The 19,030-nt window shown below is 34.6% G+C and overlaps 1 protein-coding gene across 1 annotated transcript in view; it reads left to right on the forward strand.

Moving 5' to 3' along the window:
• The window catches only part of LOC123311873 (phospholipase A2 group XV-like), a 38,173-nt gene that overhangs the window by 11,434 nt on the left and 7,709 nt on the right, over positions 1–19,030 (forward strand). Inside the window, exons 2-4 of the mRNA XM_044895983.1 lie at positions 5,478–5,705; positions 16,407–16,578; positions 18,013–18,135. Coding sequence (XP_044751918.1) covers positions 5,478–5,705; positions 16,407–16,578; positions 18,013–18,135 — 523 coding nt within the window. The remainder of the gene's footprint in view (positions 1–5,477; positions 5,706–16,406; positions 16,579–18,012; positions 18,136–19,030) is intronic.

Genomic DNA, 19,030 nt, shown 5'->3' on the forward strand with positions numbered 1-19,030 from the left:
ATCTGGGTTCCCCGTCCAGACGTAACACCACAAGCGGCATATGAAAAGAGTCAACTAATATAAAACATCCATACAGAAGAACACTCAATTAGCGAACTGAAAACATCAAACAAACAAGAAAAGCCAAGAGAATTACATTGAATTTAATTTAACCATCACCCACAGTCATAATCAAGATAGTGTCATGGCAGTGGCTGTTTCTTGACTGTTTGACGTTGTTCAATACTTTCATTCGCCCTATGCTTCACAGTGCTATTTATTTCCATCTTAATTCAAAAACGCAGAGATGAATTTGTCCCATTTTCAAGATATACATTCGGACGGAAAGAGCAAAGAGATTCACGTTTAGTTTTTGCAAAAAAAAATGTAAGACATTTCTGTAGAACTCAGTGTGAAGATGATATTTTAAGTTAGAGAAATTTTCATATGGTGCCACCAAGTGGAATTCACGTTTCGTGAGAAAGGCTATAACACCTTAGGCTGACCGGCCACCGAATGCGAAGTTGAGCGAAGCTGAGCGTTTTCAATGCTAATATAATTGAATCGAGTGACGTATACTTCATTCACTTTTATTTTAGCAGTCGGTTGGCCATGGAAATTTGACACATTTCACTCTGTATAGTACGAAAATGTGGGGTTATGAAGCTTGTCAAAACATTTTTGGGTTTTAAATCAACGCTATGTTGCCCGTTCTACGTAAAAGTTTCTGTTATTACGTATTTTATCACTATGTCGAATCTCTTCGGAAAATATGTGACGAACACTCGGACGAACATAATTGAAGTTTATACAAAACTGATTGAAGTCATACGAAATCCAGTTATTATATTATATGGAAAATACAAGAGATCAGTATAATATCATAATATGCACTAGCTTGAGGAGAGGTAATGTTCGTTATTTTCTTTGGCTTACATCATTTGTAGATTTCAAAAATATTAACTCGAAGATGAAATGCATGTGATGCAGTGGTTGGGAATGGCTATCTCCCGAAGAAATTGACAGATAATTACAAGAATGTTAAATTCTTCAACAAAAATCATCTTGCATCAATATAAGTAAAATGAATTGAAGGAAGTTTCAAGTTAAGATGAACTTCACATGAATAAACACGTAACAGGGCAACTTGCCCTATTACATTGATGTAATAATAATAATTATAAGTATTTATAACTACCTTAAGACATTTACATTGTATAGGACAAGTCAAATGAAAAATAGAAAAATCCATTTTAGGGAACTTATTCTACGATAACATTTATCGAAAATCCTGTAGTAAACTTTTCGCATTAATTCACCCAAACATAAAATTCTCAAATGCCACCACTTTTTCGGGTCTCCCAATAGAAAAATTCGATGTCATACTCTTCATTCACAATCTTTCTGATTGTGGAAATATTCAGCTGAAATATAAGTCGTTTAGATTCAGATGAAACATTATATAAATTCTCTCACATTGAATATATTCGCTACCATCTGACGGATTTTAGAATATCAGGGTATAACTATTTGAATGAGCGGACCTGAATTCTAAATAGGACTTCCTGAAACCCTGTCTCTTTTTTCAATTACTTTTGGCATTTTCGTAATAAAAATTGATATTAGTTGTGGCAACGGCGTTATGACATTAACGACATTTCATGAGTGCCAACCTTACTCCGTTCTAGTTACAAAAACCTGAGAAAATTATTTCATGGCCAACCGACTGCTAAAATAAATTTGAATGATGTATAGCCTGTCATTTAGCATTGAAAACGCTCAGCTTCGCCCAACTTCGCATTCGGTGGACGGTCCTTAATGTTTCTACTTTGGTAATCAACTGTTTTTCTGTATGGCTATTTTACATTAATTGACCCTTCTCATATGCTGCTTGGACGGAGAACCCTAATGATGACATTTTCGTTTTGAAAAGCGCTTGGTTCTTACGAAAATAAAAAACTCGAACTGAAAGCACGAATTCCTTTTTGTTATTATTAACAATGTTTAGTAGCACAACCATTGTTCTCAAAACTATTTCTTTTGTTGACTGATATTGTGATAAGGATTAAAAGGATTTTTTATTAAATTAACCATAGATTACATGATCATTGTTCTGACCCAACCCATAAATCATCAGTTTGTAATAAATTTTATATGCTATGAAATTTTGAAAAAATGTTTAATCCCAAAGTACTCATCAAGTTTTCTCTAGCAGAAAGTTCGATCGAAGTACAAGAAACTATTTTCTTTGGCTTCTGAACAGGAGTTTATTTGGAAGCTAGCTGGATCAAGGGATGTTAGGTTCAATGTCCGGTATTTCATTTCCTGAGATCATAATTCTAGATTTTTCACAGGATATAGGAAACGTGGATGGTCCAAAAACTAAACCCAACTAATGCCTAACCCAACTGATGGCATTAGTTGGGTTTAGTTTTTGGACCATCCACGTTTCCTATATCCTGTGAAAAATCTAGAATTATGATCTCAGGAAATGAAATACCGGACATTGAACCTAACATCCCTTGATCCAGCTAGCTTCCAAATAAACTCCTGTTCAGAAGCCAAAGAAAATAGTTTCTTGTACTTCGATCGAACTTTCTGCTAGAGAAAACTTGATGAGTACTTTGGGATTAAACATTTTTTCAAAATTTCATAGCATATAAAATTTATTACAAACTGATGATTTATGGGTTGGGTCAGAACAATGATCATGTAATCTATGGTTAATTTAATAAAAAATCCTTTTAATCCTTATCACAATATCAGTCAACAAAAGAAATAGTTTTGAGAACAATGGTTGTGCTACTAAACATTGTTAATAATAACAAAAAGGAATTCGTGCTTTCAGTTCGAGTTTTTTATTTTCGTAAGAACCAAGCGCTTTTCAAAACGAAAATGTCATCATTAGGGTTCTCCGTCCAAGCAGCATATGAGAAGGGTCAATTAATGTAAAATAGCCATACAGAAAAACAGTTGATTACCAAAGTAGAAACATTAAGGACCGTCCACCGAATGCGAAGTTGGGCGAAGCTGAGCGTTTTCAATGCTAAATGACAAGCTATACTTCATTCAAATTTATTTTAGCAGTCGGTTGGCCATGAAATAATTTTCTCAGGTTTTTGTAACTAGAACGGAGTAAGGTTGGCACTCATGAAATGTCGTTAATGTCATAACGCCGTTGCCACAACTAATATCAATTTTTATTACGAAAATGCCAAAAGTAATTGAAAAAAGAGACAGGGTTTCAGGAAGTCCTATTTAGAATTCAGGTCCGCTCATTCAAATAGTTATACCCTGATATTCTAAAATCCGTCAGATGGTAGCGAATATATTCAATGTGAGAGAATTTATATAATGTTTCATCTGAATCTAAACGACTTATATTTCAGCTGAATATTTCCACAATCAGAAAGATTGTGAATGAAGAGTATGACATCGAATTTTTCTATTGGGAGACCCGAAAAAGTGGTGGCATTTGAGAATTTTATGTTTGGGTGAATTAATGCGAAAAGTTTACTACAGGATTTTCGATAAATGTTATCGTAGAATAAGTTCCCTAAAATGGATTTTTCTATTTTTCATTTGACTTGTCCTATACAATGTAAATGTCTTAAGGTAGTTATAAATACTTATAATTATTATTATTACATCAATGTAATAGGGCAAGTTGCCCTGTTACGTGTTTATTCATGTGAAGTTCATCTTAACTTGAAACTTCCTTCAATTCATTTTACTTATATTGATGCAAGATGATTTTTGTTGAAGAATTTAACATTCTTGTAATTATCTGTCAATTTCTTCGGGAGATAGCCATTCCCAACCACTGCATCACATGCATTTCATCTTCGAGTTAATATTTTTGAAATCTACAAATGATGTAAGCCAAAGAAAATAACGAACATTACCTCTCCTCAAGCTAGTGCATAGTATGATATTATACTGATCTCTTGTATATTCCCTATAATATAATAACTGGATTTCGTATGACTTCAATCAGTTTTGTATAAACTTCAATTATGTTCGTCCGAGTGTTCGTCACATATTTTCCGAAGAGATTCGACATAGTGATAAAATACGTAATAACAGAAACTTTTACGTAGAACGGGCAACATAGCGTTGATTTAAAACCCAAAAATGTTTTGACAAGCTTCATAACCCCACATTTTCGTACTATACAGAGTGAAATGTGTCAAATTTCCATGGCCAACCGACTGCTAAAATAAAAGTGAATGAAGTATACGTCACTCGATTCAATTATATTAGCATTGAAAACGCTCAGCTTCGCTCAACTTCGCATTCGGTGGCCGGTCAGCCTAAGGTGTTATAGCCTTTCTCACGAAACGTGAATTCCACTTGGTGGCACCATATGAAAATTTCTCTAACTTAAAATATCATCTTCACACTGAGTTCTACAGAAATGTCTTACATTTTTTTTTGCAAAAACTAAACGTGAATCTCTTTGCTCTTTCCGTCCGAATGTATATCTTGAAAATGGGACAAATTCATCTCTGCGTTTTTGAATTAAGATGGAAATAAATAGCACTGTGAAGCATAGGGCGAATGAAAGTATTGAACAACGTCAAACAGTCAAGAAACAGCCACTGCCATGACACTATCTTGATTATGACTGTGGGTGATGGTTAAATTAAATTCAATGTAATTCTCTTGGCTTTTCTTGTTTGTTTGATGTTTTCAGTTCGCTAATTGAGTGTTCTTCTGTATGGATGTTTTATATTAGTTGACTCTTTTCATATGCCGCTTGTGGTGTTACGTCTGGACGGGGAACCCAGATGATGACATATTAGTGTTGAAAGCTCTCGGTTTTTACAAAAATAAAAAACTCCACACTGAAAGTACCAATAACTTTTTGTTTTTATTTAGAAATAGGTTTGCTTGTACTTCTTCAATCAAGTAATTTAAAGAACACTTGATCTTATTTAAAGAGTAGAAATTTTTTGGAATTTTATCCAAACCTTTTATATTTTCAATAATCGCTGATAAATGATGTGTTGGGTCATGGCGATGATGCTGCTGCAATGATGATTTGGTCTGTGGTTAATTAAATAGAAAATCCATTTCACCCCCATCACAATAACAATCAACAATTGCCAAAGAAAACACACAAAAAAATTAGTAGGAACTAACTTTCAGGATGGATATTATTTCCAAAAGAATACATCCAAAGGTATGATCTAATGTGGCGTGGTCATGTATCTTTTCTTAAGAAGGAACTGCACTTGTGCAGTCTTGTGTGTGCTTGGTTCTTAGTAACACATCAGAGAGAATCTTTGATTAGTAGTAAATCATTAGAATATAATCATAAATAAACCGTACAGTTTATATACAGAAAAGCAAACAGAGTTATCCAAATTAAGGTTCGTAATTATTCGCTTGAGTAACATTTTTATACAACTTAGTTTTTAGTCAATAATCACACAATTAGTACTGGGCGAGAATTTAATTCTTCAGTTTACTTACTGTTATTTTTTCTTTTCCAGATGAAAATGGCCAGTACTTTATAGATTTAAAAAATTTAGTGGAGAAAACCTTTGAAGAAAATAATGGAAGGCCTATCATATTGATAGCTCATTCAATGGGTGCCCTAATGTCACTTCATTTTTTGAATCAGCAAGATCAAGGTTGGAAAGATAAACACATCAAAACCTTGGTAACGCTTGGTGGAGCCTGGGGAGGCAGTATGAAAGCTATTAAAGTATATGCCATTGGTATGTAAATTATTCATATTTTATATCATTATACCATATATATTTGGATGATGGCATTGAGTATTGCACCACGAAGGACAACTTGGTTTAGGAGATTGATGCCAAAATGAAATAGATAGATAGATATATTCTGCCATCAAATAACATGACAAGTCACTACAACATTGCATAAAAAAGCACAATAAAACAGTATAAGTATTCAAAATCTTTTCTCATAAACCATATAAATCCAACATGTAACAGACACTTAAAATGCTTCCAAATCCAAATCTAAGAACTCTTGGATGGAGTATACCATGTTACGTTTCAAAGTCAAACAAAGTTAGGTTTAATATGGAAGAAAAGATTTATTTCCAAATTTGCCATTTGTAACAAAATAACATCCTGGATTGGAAGATAACCGAGTTTTTGTTCGCCAGTACAGATAAATCGGAATTAAGACGTCTTCATCGACAAATTTGACCGATTTTCGATAGCCGCGGCACATCTAGTTTCCGCAGTTATACCCCCCCCCCCCCGCAGGTCAATAAATTCTGATTCTGATCCTAAATTCTGTTCCGAGTTCTCGCGTGATTAGTAGACCTGTTCGAATTTGTGCGGTACTTAGAGTTTAAAATCCGTTTTCTAACAGAAAAAAAAACAGTTTATATTTTTCCGACCTGCCCCTAATTTTTTTTCTTTCCCGTTGGAAGGAGAAAACCAGAGTGGTAACCCTTTGTACTTGGTTTTCCCCATACCTGCGATCCTGTAGTTTTGAGACTGAGCCCCGTTTTCATTGTCCGTTGAGTATATGTCTTAGTTCTGACTGGCGAACGAATCGCCATTGAGATCGGATAATTATCTTCTTTCCGTCCCATTCACTTCGTGAATTCACCATTTTTGTGTTAATAATTGCGTTTGATTTCGGGGAAAACCTCTCGAGTGTGTAAAGTAGACTGTATTATTTCATTTCTCATTGTGTTGCACTTTTCTCTCAACTGAATTTAGAATGTGTCTGTTGTGTTTCTCATTACTAGTCAACGAATAAACTTGTGACATCGATTTTGACTTTCACCTTGTCTTCGACTTGAAGCCACCAATGGTAGGTTTGCTATTTTCCCTTCAAAGAATAGCTGGCACTCTAGAATTCTCCGGGGAAACGTCGTTATAATATATTTATGTTGATAATGCACTAGTCTAAACCTACCTATCTGCTATTCTCTACGTCTATTACCTATCCTATACCTACTAACCTATCTTCACTTATCTATACCTCTCTTATATACTACCTACTCAAAAACTACACCAAATGATTATTAATATACAATTAATATATAACTGTAAATCCCTTGTGGGGTACTTATCCATACAAATAATGAGGATGGTTTTTCCCTGTTGAGTTATGCCTTCAATAGATCATGGAAATATTCCTCCATATAATACGAGGTATGGAAATGATGTAAGGAGATATTTCAAAGAGAAAATGAAAGCCCTAAAAAGGGGGACAAAAACAATTAGACTATTCTCTCTGAATCACGGAAATTAAATTTTACCCTTGATGGTGTGTAGGGTTGATGCGAGGTAACGATAAATTCCAATATTGAAATCCCCGATTTTCGAGTTTAGACAGAGAATAAAAACCAATAGTCACTCTCAGCTTTCTGAGTGTTGTGAATTAATCTTAACTGAACAGATTTATCAAATCCTCAAAAGATATCTTTCTTATAATTGAAAAGATATTTCTCTCTTGTTTCCAGAAAAATTGATTGAAATATGTTTCCGCAAGGTAACTCCAGAAAGAGCGTTCGTTTCGCTTCGCTCTGTTTCAGGATCTCACTAGAGAGTTCACATTGAAATCCTCTGTCATAATGATATTTTTATTATAATACTTCAGTTTTGTCTGATTCGAGCCATCCATAAACAACCTCAGGAAATCAAAATACAGCGCCAGCTATCAGATTATATTCCGGAAATTGCACCGCAACAAGTGAGTTCTATCGAGTTCCTTGCCATCATCACTCCTTCACGTCCATACACCTCTCGATAGCCATAATTTATCCGACAACCCTGGACTCATATATTTTCGGAGAAAATGAGGGTGATCTTTGCCATATTATGAATATGACTAGTAAGCCCAGCGACCTATTTTTTCGGTGGATCCATCTTTTACCACCAAATCAAAAAAAAAGCCATAAGCGAAAATAAAATCAATTAATCACATCAACCCGATTTATACACTGTAGCAAAGAGAAACGTTAATCTTTGACTGTAGTGATGTTTACTCCCGGCCGTCCGGTTTCAAGAACGAGTATTCCACCACTGTCAATATCGTATGTGAGATATCAATTCTTCAGGTTGTTCATTTTTTCCCTTATTTAGAATAGAATGCCGAAGCCAATAATAAGCTATATGCTTATGGAGTGACTTCTTACCAAGGATTATAATTTAGGGTTTATAATTTATAATTATATACGTTTTTTTTCTATTCAGAATATTTTACGGATTTCTACTCCAGGAGAAATATCAGTTCAAAATAGACGGTATAAAAGAATAAATAAAATATCCTGACATAATTTTTGTTTCATACTGAAAGCCCTAGAGCTCCAACTCCAAGGATTAAAATGAACTACATAGCACAATTCTGTAGACGATGGACATGTTCCTGATATTTTTTAGAATGTGTAAAACGACTGGCCAATAAAATTGATAAATATCAGATTTAATTCAAGTGCTATCAGAGTCTTCAATATTTATAATGATTGGAGTAAGGGTTTAATGACTCATCCAAGTAAATAAAGGAACTACTCTTTTTTCTTTACCAAGCTTTCGCATAGTTGAACATCATTACCTCCCGAATATCATTACTGAAAGTGAGATTAACTATGTGACCCAACTACACATATCTACAACAATAATACATAGCATACTTCCACCAAAATTACAGACAGAATTTAAAATTTTCATCTCTCCATTCGATAGTCAAAACAAAACATATATGTATAAGGTTAACAATCAGTTTTCAATTTCCATTTCATCATTTAACTTTCAACTTTTCTCAGTCTATCACGTCTCATTTGATCAAACTTCAATGTCACGATCACAGATACACACAACAAAACACAGTCCATTAATCTTCTTACTCATCCACGTCTGCTTCCTGGTTTCTGTCCAGTCTCATCTTCATCTAATAGCTAGAAATATTGTTCAAATTCTGAGTGTCACTTTTTTATTTACTGTATTTCCATTTTTCCTTATAAGCGAAAGCTTGGTAAAGAAAAAAGAGTTGTTCATTTATTTATTTGGAGGAGTCATTAAACCCTTACTCCAATCATTATAGATATCAGATTTACTCAGAAAAATTTGACAGCCCTTTAGATCTAACTCATGCATTTATTCTACGATCGAGAGTATTTGTCTTTTTTGTTTTGAAAATTCAAAATGGCCAAGAAAATCCATTTCCCCATGCACCCATTCCATAAATTTTCTTGGATAGCCATTTTGAATTTTGAAAAAAAAAGAGGAACATGCGCTCCATCGTAAAAAGAATATCGGGTCATTTTCATCATTGGAGGAGGTTTTTCTGAGTACATACTGATACATTCCTTTATCCACAAATTTTTTTGGCCGGCCATTTTGAACATGGAAGATGAGGAATATGCGCTTCATCGTAGACTGAATAGTTCATTTCGATCCTCGGAGCTGTATTATGAACAAAAGATTATGTTGGGATATTTTAGTCATCCCTCTATGTACTTTAGATATCAATTTCCTTGGCCGGATGTTTTGAACTGATTTATATTCTGGAGAAGGAATCCTCAAAACATTTTGAATAAAATGAAATCGGTTCATTTGATTGTTGGAGGTGGCGTTCTAGGGATGTCAGAATGAAAAAAAAATTTCTTCTGAATACATTCTGATACATTCCTCTACCAACCAATTTTCTTGGCCGGCCATTCCGAACTTGAAAAATGAGGAATAGAGGCTTCATCGTGGACTGAATAGTTCATCTTGATCCTCGGAGCTGTAGCATAAAAAAAATTATGTTAGGGATATCATCCCTCTATGTACTTTAGCAATCAATTCCTTTGGCCGGCTATTTTGAATTGACTTATCTTGTGGAGAAGAAATCCTTAAAACATTCCTCTATCCACAAATTTTCTTGGTTGGCCATACTGAACTTGAAAAGAATACTTTATTTTTTCATCGGATCTGTAGTATAAACAAAAAATTATGCTAAGGATATTTTAGTCATTTCTCTATGTACTTGAGCAATCAATTTCTTTGGCCGGCTATTTTGAACTGACTGTCTTGTGGAGAAGGAATCCTCAAAACATTACTCTATTCACCAATTTTCTTGGCCGGCCATTCAGAACTTGAAAAGTGAGGTATATGCGCTTCATCTTAGACTGAATAGTTCATTTTTATCATCGTAGCTATAGTATGAACAAAAAAAAAGTATGTTAGGGATATTTTAGTCAACCCTCTATGTATTTTAGCCATCAATTTCCTTGACCCGATGTTTTGAACTGATTTATCTTCTGGAGAAGGAATCCTTAAAACATTTTGAATAGAAAGAAATCGGTTCATTTGATCGTTGGAGGTGGCGTTCTAGGGTTGTCAGAATTAAACGAAATTTTTTTTTTGAGTACATTCTGATACATCCCTCTATCCATGAATTTTCTTGGACGGTCATTCTGAACTTAAAAAAATGAGGAATATGCGCTTCATCGTAGACTGAATAGTTCATTTTTATCCTCGGAGCGGTAGTATGAACAAAAAATTATGTTAGGATATTTTAGTCATCCCTCTATGTACTTTAGCGACCATTTCCTCGGCCGATGATTTTGACTTATCTTCTAGAGGAGGAATCCTTGAAACATTCTGAATAGAGAAAAAAACAGAATATGGGTTCATTTTGAAAAATGGAGGTGGGGTTCTAGGGCTGTCAGAATTAACAAAATTTCTTATACATCCCCCTATCCTCCAATTTTCTTGGACGGCCATTCTGAACTTGAAAAACAGGAGGAATATGCGCGTCATAGTAATATGAAAATCAAAAATGAAATCAGGGATTATAAATCATGATCTATAATCCTTGGTATTAAATAAGTCCATCCCTCCTCACATATAGCTAATTATTCGCTTCGCCATACTTTCATGAATAAGGGAGAATAAATTAACCGACTGCAACATTCATATGAGAGATCGGCCGGGAGCGAAAACACGATTATATGACTTGAGGGAATAATTCGAGAAGGATCATACGTTGTACCTATGTATTAAAACTCGTATTAAAAATAATATGGTTCCTTCAGGGCAATAGTCTTAATCATGAATTAATTTGGAATGTTTAGAACATAACATGAGTTCCATGAGCTGTGATTTTCAACATCAATGCATTTCAGTTTTCAGGATAAAGAATATATAATAATACATATTTTAATAATATAATTATGATATTAGATCATAACATCGAATAATTTTCCTTAGATAGGTTTTCCTTGAATAGATTTTTCTTAGATAGATAGCTGAAAACTCCCGTCTGAGAGTGCATAAACTGTTAACTTACTCAATATGTTTCATTTGTATATCTTCCCTCATAAACTAAGTCAATTCAATTGTCTACTAAATTGAACATAACCTCTCAATGTAGTAATTTTTGAAAGATCCTCATTTTGAACTTACTGTATTCAACTGGCATGGGGAAAAATTGTTGGGCAGTGAAAATAATGAGATTCGAAGTTGATATTATAGCAGTTTTAGATCTAACTGAAATATAAAAGTACAATTCTTGGTCAGCCGATGACTGAAGTTACTGCCAATTCACAATGATGTTAATGGTAATGGTAATGTTAAAAGTGAGCTACGATGTTAATGGTAATGGTAATGTTAAAAGTGAGCTACGATGTTAACGCTTAAATAATAATAAATTCGAGAAATATTTATCATTATCATTAACATTACGCTTGACATTAACATTGATGTGAGCTGTATCGTAGTAGCTCTATTATTTATTATTATTTAAGTGTTTACATTGTAGCTCACCGTTAATATTACCATAACCATTAACATCATTGTGAACTGGCAGTTAGGTACATAGATAGGTTACGTCAATGACAGCTGCTGATCTCCCTTGGCTGTTTCGCGAAAATGGACCTTATCGACTTAAGTAAATCGATCGAAGGGATCTCGAATTTCTTAAAATTCATAATTCATCTCGATATTTTGCGAAAGAATTTGGGTCACGGATTGTGCTTCGGGATATGGAGAATGATTTTCTTGCAATCAGTTGTCGTTTTCTGGTTGGTTTCGTGTAGAAAAGTATGTAGGTTCTCAAGAATAATAAAACTACTCCGAAACTATAAGAAACGGCAACAGTCCCGGGTGAAGCTGGATGCGTTTACATGCGTGTTGAAAACTCTCGAATTTCTGAAACTTTTTTCCCGTATTTCCTATCTGTTTTCCGAGTCGAGAGTAGTACGCGCCTATAGTCCGGTTATTCTTCTTTCGTTTTACAATTTTCTCGGACACGGACGTGCGGCGGTTTTCGAAAAACAGATAATTACCGAACCACTAAATCACCAGATTTTCCCCTCTTGCCTCTCCCACTCGGCGCTTACGAAATTAGTACGAGATAATGATTGAATATATCATGAAAAGCTGAAAATTGCTCTGATTAAACTCGTGTTCAAAAAATGGGATAAATCTGATATAAATAACTATAAACCTGTTACTGATTACTGATTGCTGGGTGTGTTGGACGGATAAACCCAAACCTGCCATTGCGACCAAGCGGTCTATTGTAGCACACAGGCAAGCTCATAGAGCTAGATCTCTCCCTCCAGTCCCATCCTGCCCAAAGAGGAGATGATGTCGGAGGGGGAGTGATTCTTGAGTTCCTCTAGGATCATCTTCGGAGAATCAAATACTCCATGTCGACATGGAGTATTTGCCCTGTCTGCCGCCGGGCAGTCACAGATGATATGCTCAATTGTTTCGTACTCCTCTAGGCAGAGTCTGCAGAGCGGGTCATTGACGATGCTAAGCTTTTTAACTCTTTGAGGTGCGGAGATGGCATCAGAAATAAAACCCAAGTGGAGCAAAAAAAAATTTAATCTTAATTTTCAAATAATTTAACATAAGCTCATTCAAAATGAATAAATAACACATTTAAAACAGTATTATCAGATATTTTTTCATATTTTTGCCTTAACAGGGTGGTACATTATACGTACCACCGATACACTTATGTGTTAATTTGTTCTCATTGTTCAACTCACTTTATATTTAAATTTTTCGACCGGTGATATGTCTGAAAACATGATTTATGCTTTGATAACCATAAGAAGGTTTGTAGCCAAAAACGTTCCCATTTCTTCAGAGTTAGTTGGAACATAAGGTTTTCCTGTGGCAACTTTGATCTGTTCCGCATAAAGTTTTGTCTGGAATACCAGATGGTCTAGGAATTCGTCAGTAACAAATTCCCGGAATATTGAGTATGGCGTCAAAGTATTTTTTTACTCATTATAAAATCGGGAACACCAAAAAAATGTGTGAAGTTTGGAGGAGGTGAAGGTTTTGAATTGGATTGTGACCATGTTGGCGCAATGTAGTCAGTGGCTATGTTTTGGATAGACGGAACTCGAGGCGCGTTGGATATAATCCTATCTCTCAGAGTTGAAAAAGGTAAATCACTTTCAGATAGTTCTTCGTCAGTTTCGTACACAGGAATATCTTCTATATCTTGACTTTCATTCTCTTCGACCTCCGCTGCATTCTCCATCTCAGATTCGGAATCAGACGGTACAGACTCAAAATAATCTATATTTTCAACCTCTGCCTCTAATTCAGCCAGTGTCATTCCAACCAAACGAAACGGTAGAGGGTCTGTAGGTTTATTCGACATTTTTCTGTAAAAATTTTTTTTTCAAAAAACTGCATTAGGAGAGGTGGTACAAAAAACGTACCACCATATTTTCTCTTTTTCTGTAACCGACGAAAATATTTCAATGATTATTTCAACAGTTTTACTCACCAGAAGGTATAGGCACAACACAATTTTCAAAATAACCGCTTCAAAACTAAATTTTTATCACTTAGACACTACAAGAAACAGAAAAACTTGTCGAGACAAGAGAACCAGCATAATATGTAGTATTGGTAAAGTAAATCGCTGTAAATCTTTCACCCAATCGTTGATTCTATAAGCTGTTGCCTCATAAATGTCTCTGCAACTCACGGCAACAGTCAATATCGATGTAGATTTCTGTTCAGTGGGTTTGAAATGGGTGGTACACTAATCGTACCACCGCCGCGGAAGAAGGTCCAAATTGGTGGTACGTTTTGTGTACCACCTAGACCCAAAGAGTTAAGGTGGGCTCTGAGTCTACAGTGTCCTATGAAAGCCGCCATTATAGATCTCAGATTTGTTCTAGAAAATCCTAGCCAACGACTGGTGTATGGGCTGGGAGGCACTGAAATAGCCCTATGCGAGTAACGCAGTGCAGGACGGTTGCGCCAGTACTCCTGTTAGTTTATTGTCAAATACATATTGGAAATTTTTTTGAGAAGATTTTATTCAAACGAATGTTATACTTTTTTGAGAAGAAAATGATTTTGACAGATTATCAGAATGGCTTCAGAAAACAGCGAAGTACAATAAGTGCCATATAACAACTCCTATGCAGAATTATGGACTCATTGAATAGTGGAAATAATACAACAGCTTTATTCCTAGATTTATCAAAGGCTTTCGATAGAGTGGACCATGAGAGTTTATCGAGAAAAATAAAGAGATATGGAATCCGAGGAGTAGCACTAGATTTGATGAGGTCCTATTTGAAGGATAGAAAACTGTTATTGAAGCAGATGAAAATGGCAATTTCCTGAAATCTGAAGAACGTCAAGTTAAGAGAAGGGTACCACAGGGATCTATGCTCGGGGCTCTTTGGTTTATAGTGTACACAAATGAATTACCTGATATTATCAAAAGTTTCCTCACGATGTATGCAGATGACACGTCTTTGGTGATAAAAGTTAAAAGCAAATATAATTCAAGCACTGCTAATACTGGCCGAATGTTTCAAGTATAGCAACTTATTATTGAACTTTGAAAAGACCGGATAGAATTGCCTGTAACAATTTTTCATTACAGTCCAAATCTACAGTTAATCTGCTGGGACTTGACATCGATGCACGACTTGACTGGGGGTCCCATGTGAAGGGGTAGCAAAATTACTGGCAAGATGTTGTTATTCTGTGAGAGTTCTAGCAGTAGTGAGCCAGCAGGCAGCTTTAATGATGTATTATGCCCACGGATATTCAAGAATGAGATATTGTGCAGTTTTTTTAAGGAACTCCATGGATGCTGCTCGCATGTTTGAGAGATGCTTGAGGAATATCTTTTGCATGGATAGGATGGAGTCATGTGGGCGTCTTTTCGTAAAATACGGTATACTAATGTTGCCATCTATTCAATATATATGAGGCAATTTCTTTCGTACTAAGTAACCAGAGTTTATTTCGGAAATCATGAATACATCACGAGAAAGAAAAATGATCTGAAGGTACCAAAGTTCAAATTTTCTCACATCCAAAAAATGCTGTGTATAACATTATACCGACTGTCCCAAAACTAGTGAATCTACGATAGAGTAGATCAAGTACTATTGAATGACACCAACATTAGTTGAGCGAAAATGTACCGTTTTCAAAAAAACCTAACCTGAAATTGCCGATTTTCGGTCTATTTTTCTAATCACAGGGCCAATTTGTGATTAAGGACAGCGTTTTTCGCCCATATTATTACCCCTGTAGAGGAGTTTATTCTGAGTAATACAAATTATGTAGAAGAAACAATTGTTTTAATTTACATTTACTTAGGTTTTCGATTAACTACTTGAAATAATTTTAATTAGGTGTGATAAAATAATAATCTAGGATTTATATGATTTAAAATCGTTATATTTTTTCACAAACTGGCTCTGTGATTGAAAACAATAGTACGAAACTAATATTGGTGCCATTCAATAGTATTTGGTCTACTCCATCGTGGTGTGACGTTTGATTCACTAGTTTTGGGACACCCTGTATATCGTCACTACGATATATAATTAGATACCAGGAGAGAACAGATTACTTTATAATGCCAAGAAATTGAGGAAATTTAAGACTTTTTGAACAATAAAGCGTACTTATTGTGTAGCCGAATATTTAAATGATGAGATTGTAATATATTAATTTAATTTAATTTTTTAGTTTTTGCTCATCAGATATTTGTTGAATTTGACACGCTCGAATCCTATTATGTAGGAATAATGTATTTATTTTTGAGCGAATAAAAAATATCTATTTATCTATCTCCTCCTCCGTGATGCAGTGATCCTGCAAATTTATTATGTCCAAACCAAATCTGTATCATAAGAACTTTATGCGACTGTTTTCATGAATATACCATATTATTGGTAAACTATCACATTTGTGATGTTTTCAAAGTCTAAAATGTTTCGATGGCCATGCCATCATAAATCAAATTCACCCATATTATGCATCTTAACATTTTTCTATCTAGAGCATCATCAAGTATGGGCAAGATCTCATTTATTATAATAAATATTGTCATTAGGCCTTAGCCTGTTTGGCAATCAAATATTTATTTATTTGTTCTTGATTTATATCATTTTATCATCTATCTGGTGGTTATAGTCAGAAATTTTGTTTCAGGCGACAATTTAGGTTCATATGCTCTGAGAGAGAGCATAATGAGACTTCAACAAATAACATCACCGAGTTTAGCCTGGCTCCTACCTTCTCCTCTTTTTTGGAAAAGTAACGAAGTGCTAGTTCAGACCGAAAAAAAAAATTTCACCCTCAGTAATTTAAAGGAATTTTTCTAGTAAGTAAAACATTTATATAGTTTAACTTTGTAAATTGCCTTTTATCTGTATGACTTGAAGTTTGATATATAATTTCATGCCTCCATTTTTTCATTTGTATTCATTATTATGATTATTCTGTTATTTCCGCTGTTTAATTTGTAAGGAAAGTAGATTCCGGAAATTAAATTGAAAAAAACTGACTTCTACCCGCAAATACTAGTGTTGGAATGCCTCGGTGGTCAAGTGGTTAGATATTATCACTTCACTATGCTATGGGGTATGTCCTATATTCCTGCCGGTGTACCCAGAGACGATTACTATTGGCCCTGTCGTTCGGGATCTATTGTTATTCTGTTGCGGTCAGTATTTGTGTTCTGTGAGCCTAGTTGGGTTTATTGTAATTGCTGGAAAATAATTTCTTTGTTGGCATTTTGAAATAATATGTTTTCTTAAAAATAAATATCTTAAATATTTACATTCATTTATTTCCACAAATTACATTTATCATGTAAGTGAAATGATGGAATGAAATTTTATGAATTTAAGTTCTTGTAAAATCTTCATCAAACTACATTAAAATGTTCAGGAGAACAGCGCCCTCTTTGGTAGTTGGATTCGCCAGTCTTGTAATACTAAAAAGGTATATAACACTGACTTCACTGGATTAAATATTGGCAAATTTTAAGACTACAATTGCCAAATTAAGTTGAAACATTTTGTTCGTATGACTTCCAAGTATTCCACTTTTCAAAACAAAACTGGAAGAACCAATATGGTTTATAACATTTGTAAATTTCGAACTCACAACTTTCCAAATACTGATTCTTCTGAAAAAAGAGGCTACAAAAACCAATCGATATCTTACTTACCAGCTTTCTGACCACCTGGTATTTCAAATTATTGGTACGTAACGCCTTGATAGTGATAGCGAAACACTTGTCGTGAATGAAAAACTCGTTTTGTGAAAATCGTATAATCTGTTTCGAGTTGAATTCACAGATATGTTTTTTATTGAACAAAAATCAATGGGTTTTAAATTATTAAGAATGAATATCAATTTATCATAGTTGCTATGTATAAAAAATTCTGGAAGAATTTATTCGAAATTGAATACACTAGAGGTAGAAACGATAGGTTAAAAAAATTTCCAAATTTTCAGTCGAAGCATTGAGTTTAAGGACACAAAAATTTTCAATAAGTTCAGTCATCAAATAGGAAGCAGAACCAAAATTCAGAGTTCAGAGGGACCCAAATATGATCTAGAGACAGGAACTGAAATTAAAAAGTCAATTAATATTTATTGTATTTCATGAAATTAATCTTGACACAAGCTAAGATATATCAAGTATTTTGATATTCCAGGGCCGAACTTATTCTTTTTTTTATGGTTGTCTAACTCAATAAGAAGAAAGACAAAATGGTACCTTTATAAATATATATTTTTCTTTTAGTGGTATTTCATATCCTGATGGGTGGGAGATGAGGAGAGATACGGAAATCTATCAATTAGACTTCAAACCACCTGGTGTTGAAATAAATTGCATTTATGGAACAGGAGTTGACACTGTTGAAAGGTAAATATTTTTCGTTTTCAAATTCTATCTTTCAGAGTTCCGTGTATCGTGGTCGAAAACACGGAATCAGTCTACTATTATCACGGTCTACTTTTATACTACGGTGGATTTTTTTGATGAAAATTTTCCCATGCTTGTTTCTTAATTTACTAACGTTATCACCCCACCTACGTCTTCTTTAGGCTTCCATCCAAACTTCAGGTCGCAAGGCAGCCTTACTTATCATTATACTGAATGGAGTTTCCTTGGTAGATTCTTGAACCGAAGATCTATATGCCATGGTTATATGTAAATATTGATCTTGTCCGACATCATGACGCGCGGACGTGGTATTATTTGCGCTCGATGTAATGTCAAAGTTGATAGATATGATGATTCCATCAACTGCATTAAGTGTAATAATAGTTATCATTTAAAGTGTGTGAATTTAACTCTAGAAAGTTTCAATAAATTGTGTGAAGATACCTCACAGAAATGGGTTTGTGATGAGTGTCTACAACCTGATGTTGCCGATGCTGGTGCTGGTGCATCCCCTCTAGAGGAAGTCCATATTACGAGGGCGGATCTTCTCAGTATAAAATGTGAAATTGTGAATGAAATATCTTCGACATTTTTTGATACTGTCAATGATTTGAAATCATTGATAGTATCGCAAAGTAAACAAATCAGCGACCTCAAGAAGGAAATATGTACTCTTAAAAACATGATGGCAACAGCTGCTACCGCTGATAATACCCTAATTTCAGCCTGCCGGAATTCCCTCGTTGAGTCATCGATGCATGTAGCCGGCGCTGATAACACCCAGATTTCAATCGGCCGGAATTCCATCGCTGAAACGTCGATGCATACTGAACAAACTCATCTCGATGCTCAAAACATTTCTAATTTTATTAAT

This window comes from Coccinella septempunctata, chromosome 4, assembly GCF_907165205.1.
Source record: "Coccinella septempunctata chromosome 4, icCocSept1.1, whole genome shotgun sequence".
Classification (NCBI taxonomy): Eukaryota; Metazoa; Arthropoda; class Insecta; order Coleoptera; family Coccinellidae; genus Coccinella; species Coccinella septempunctata.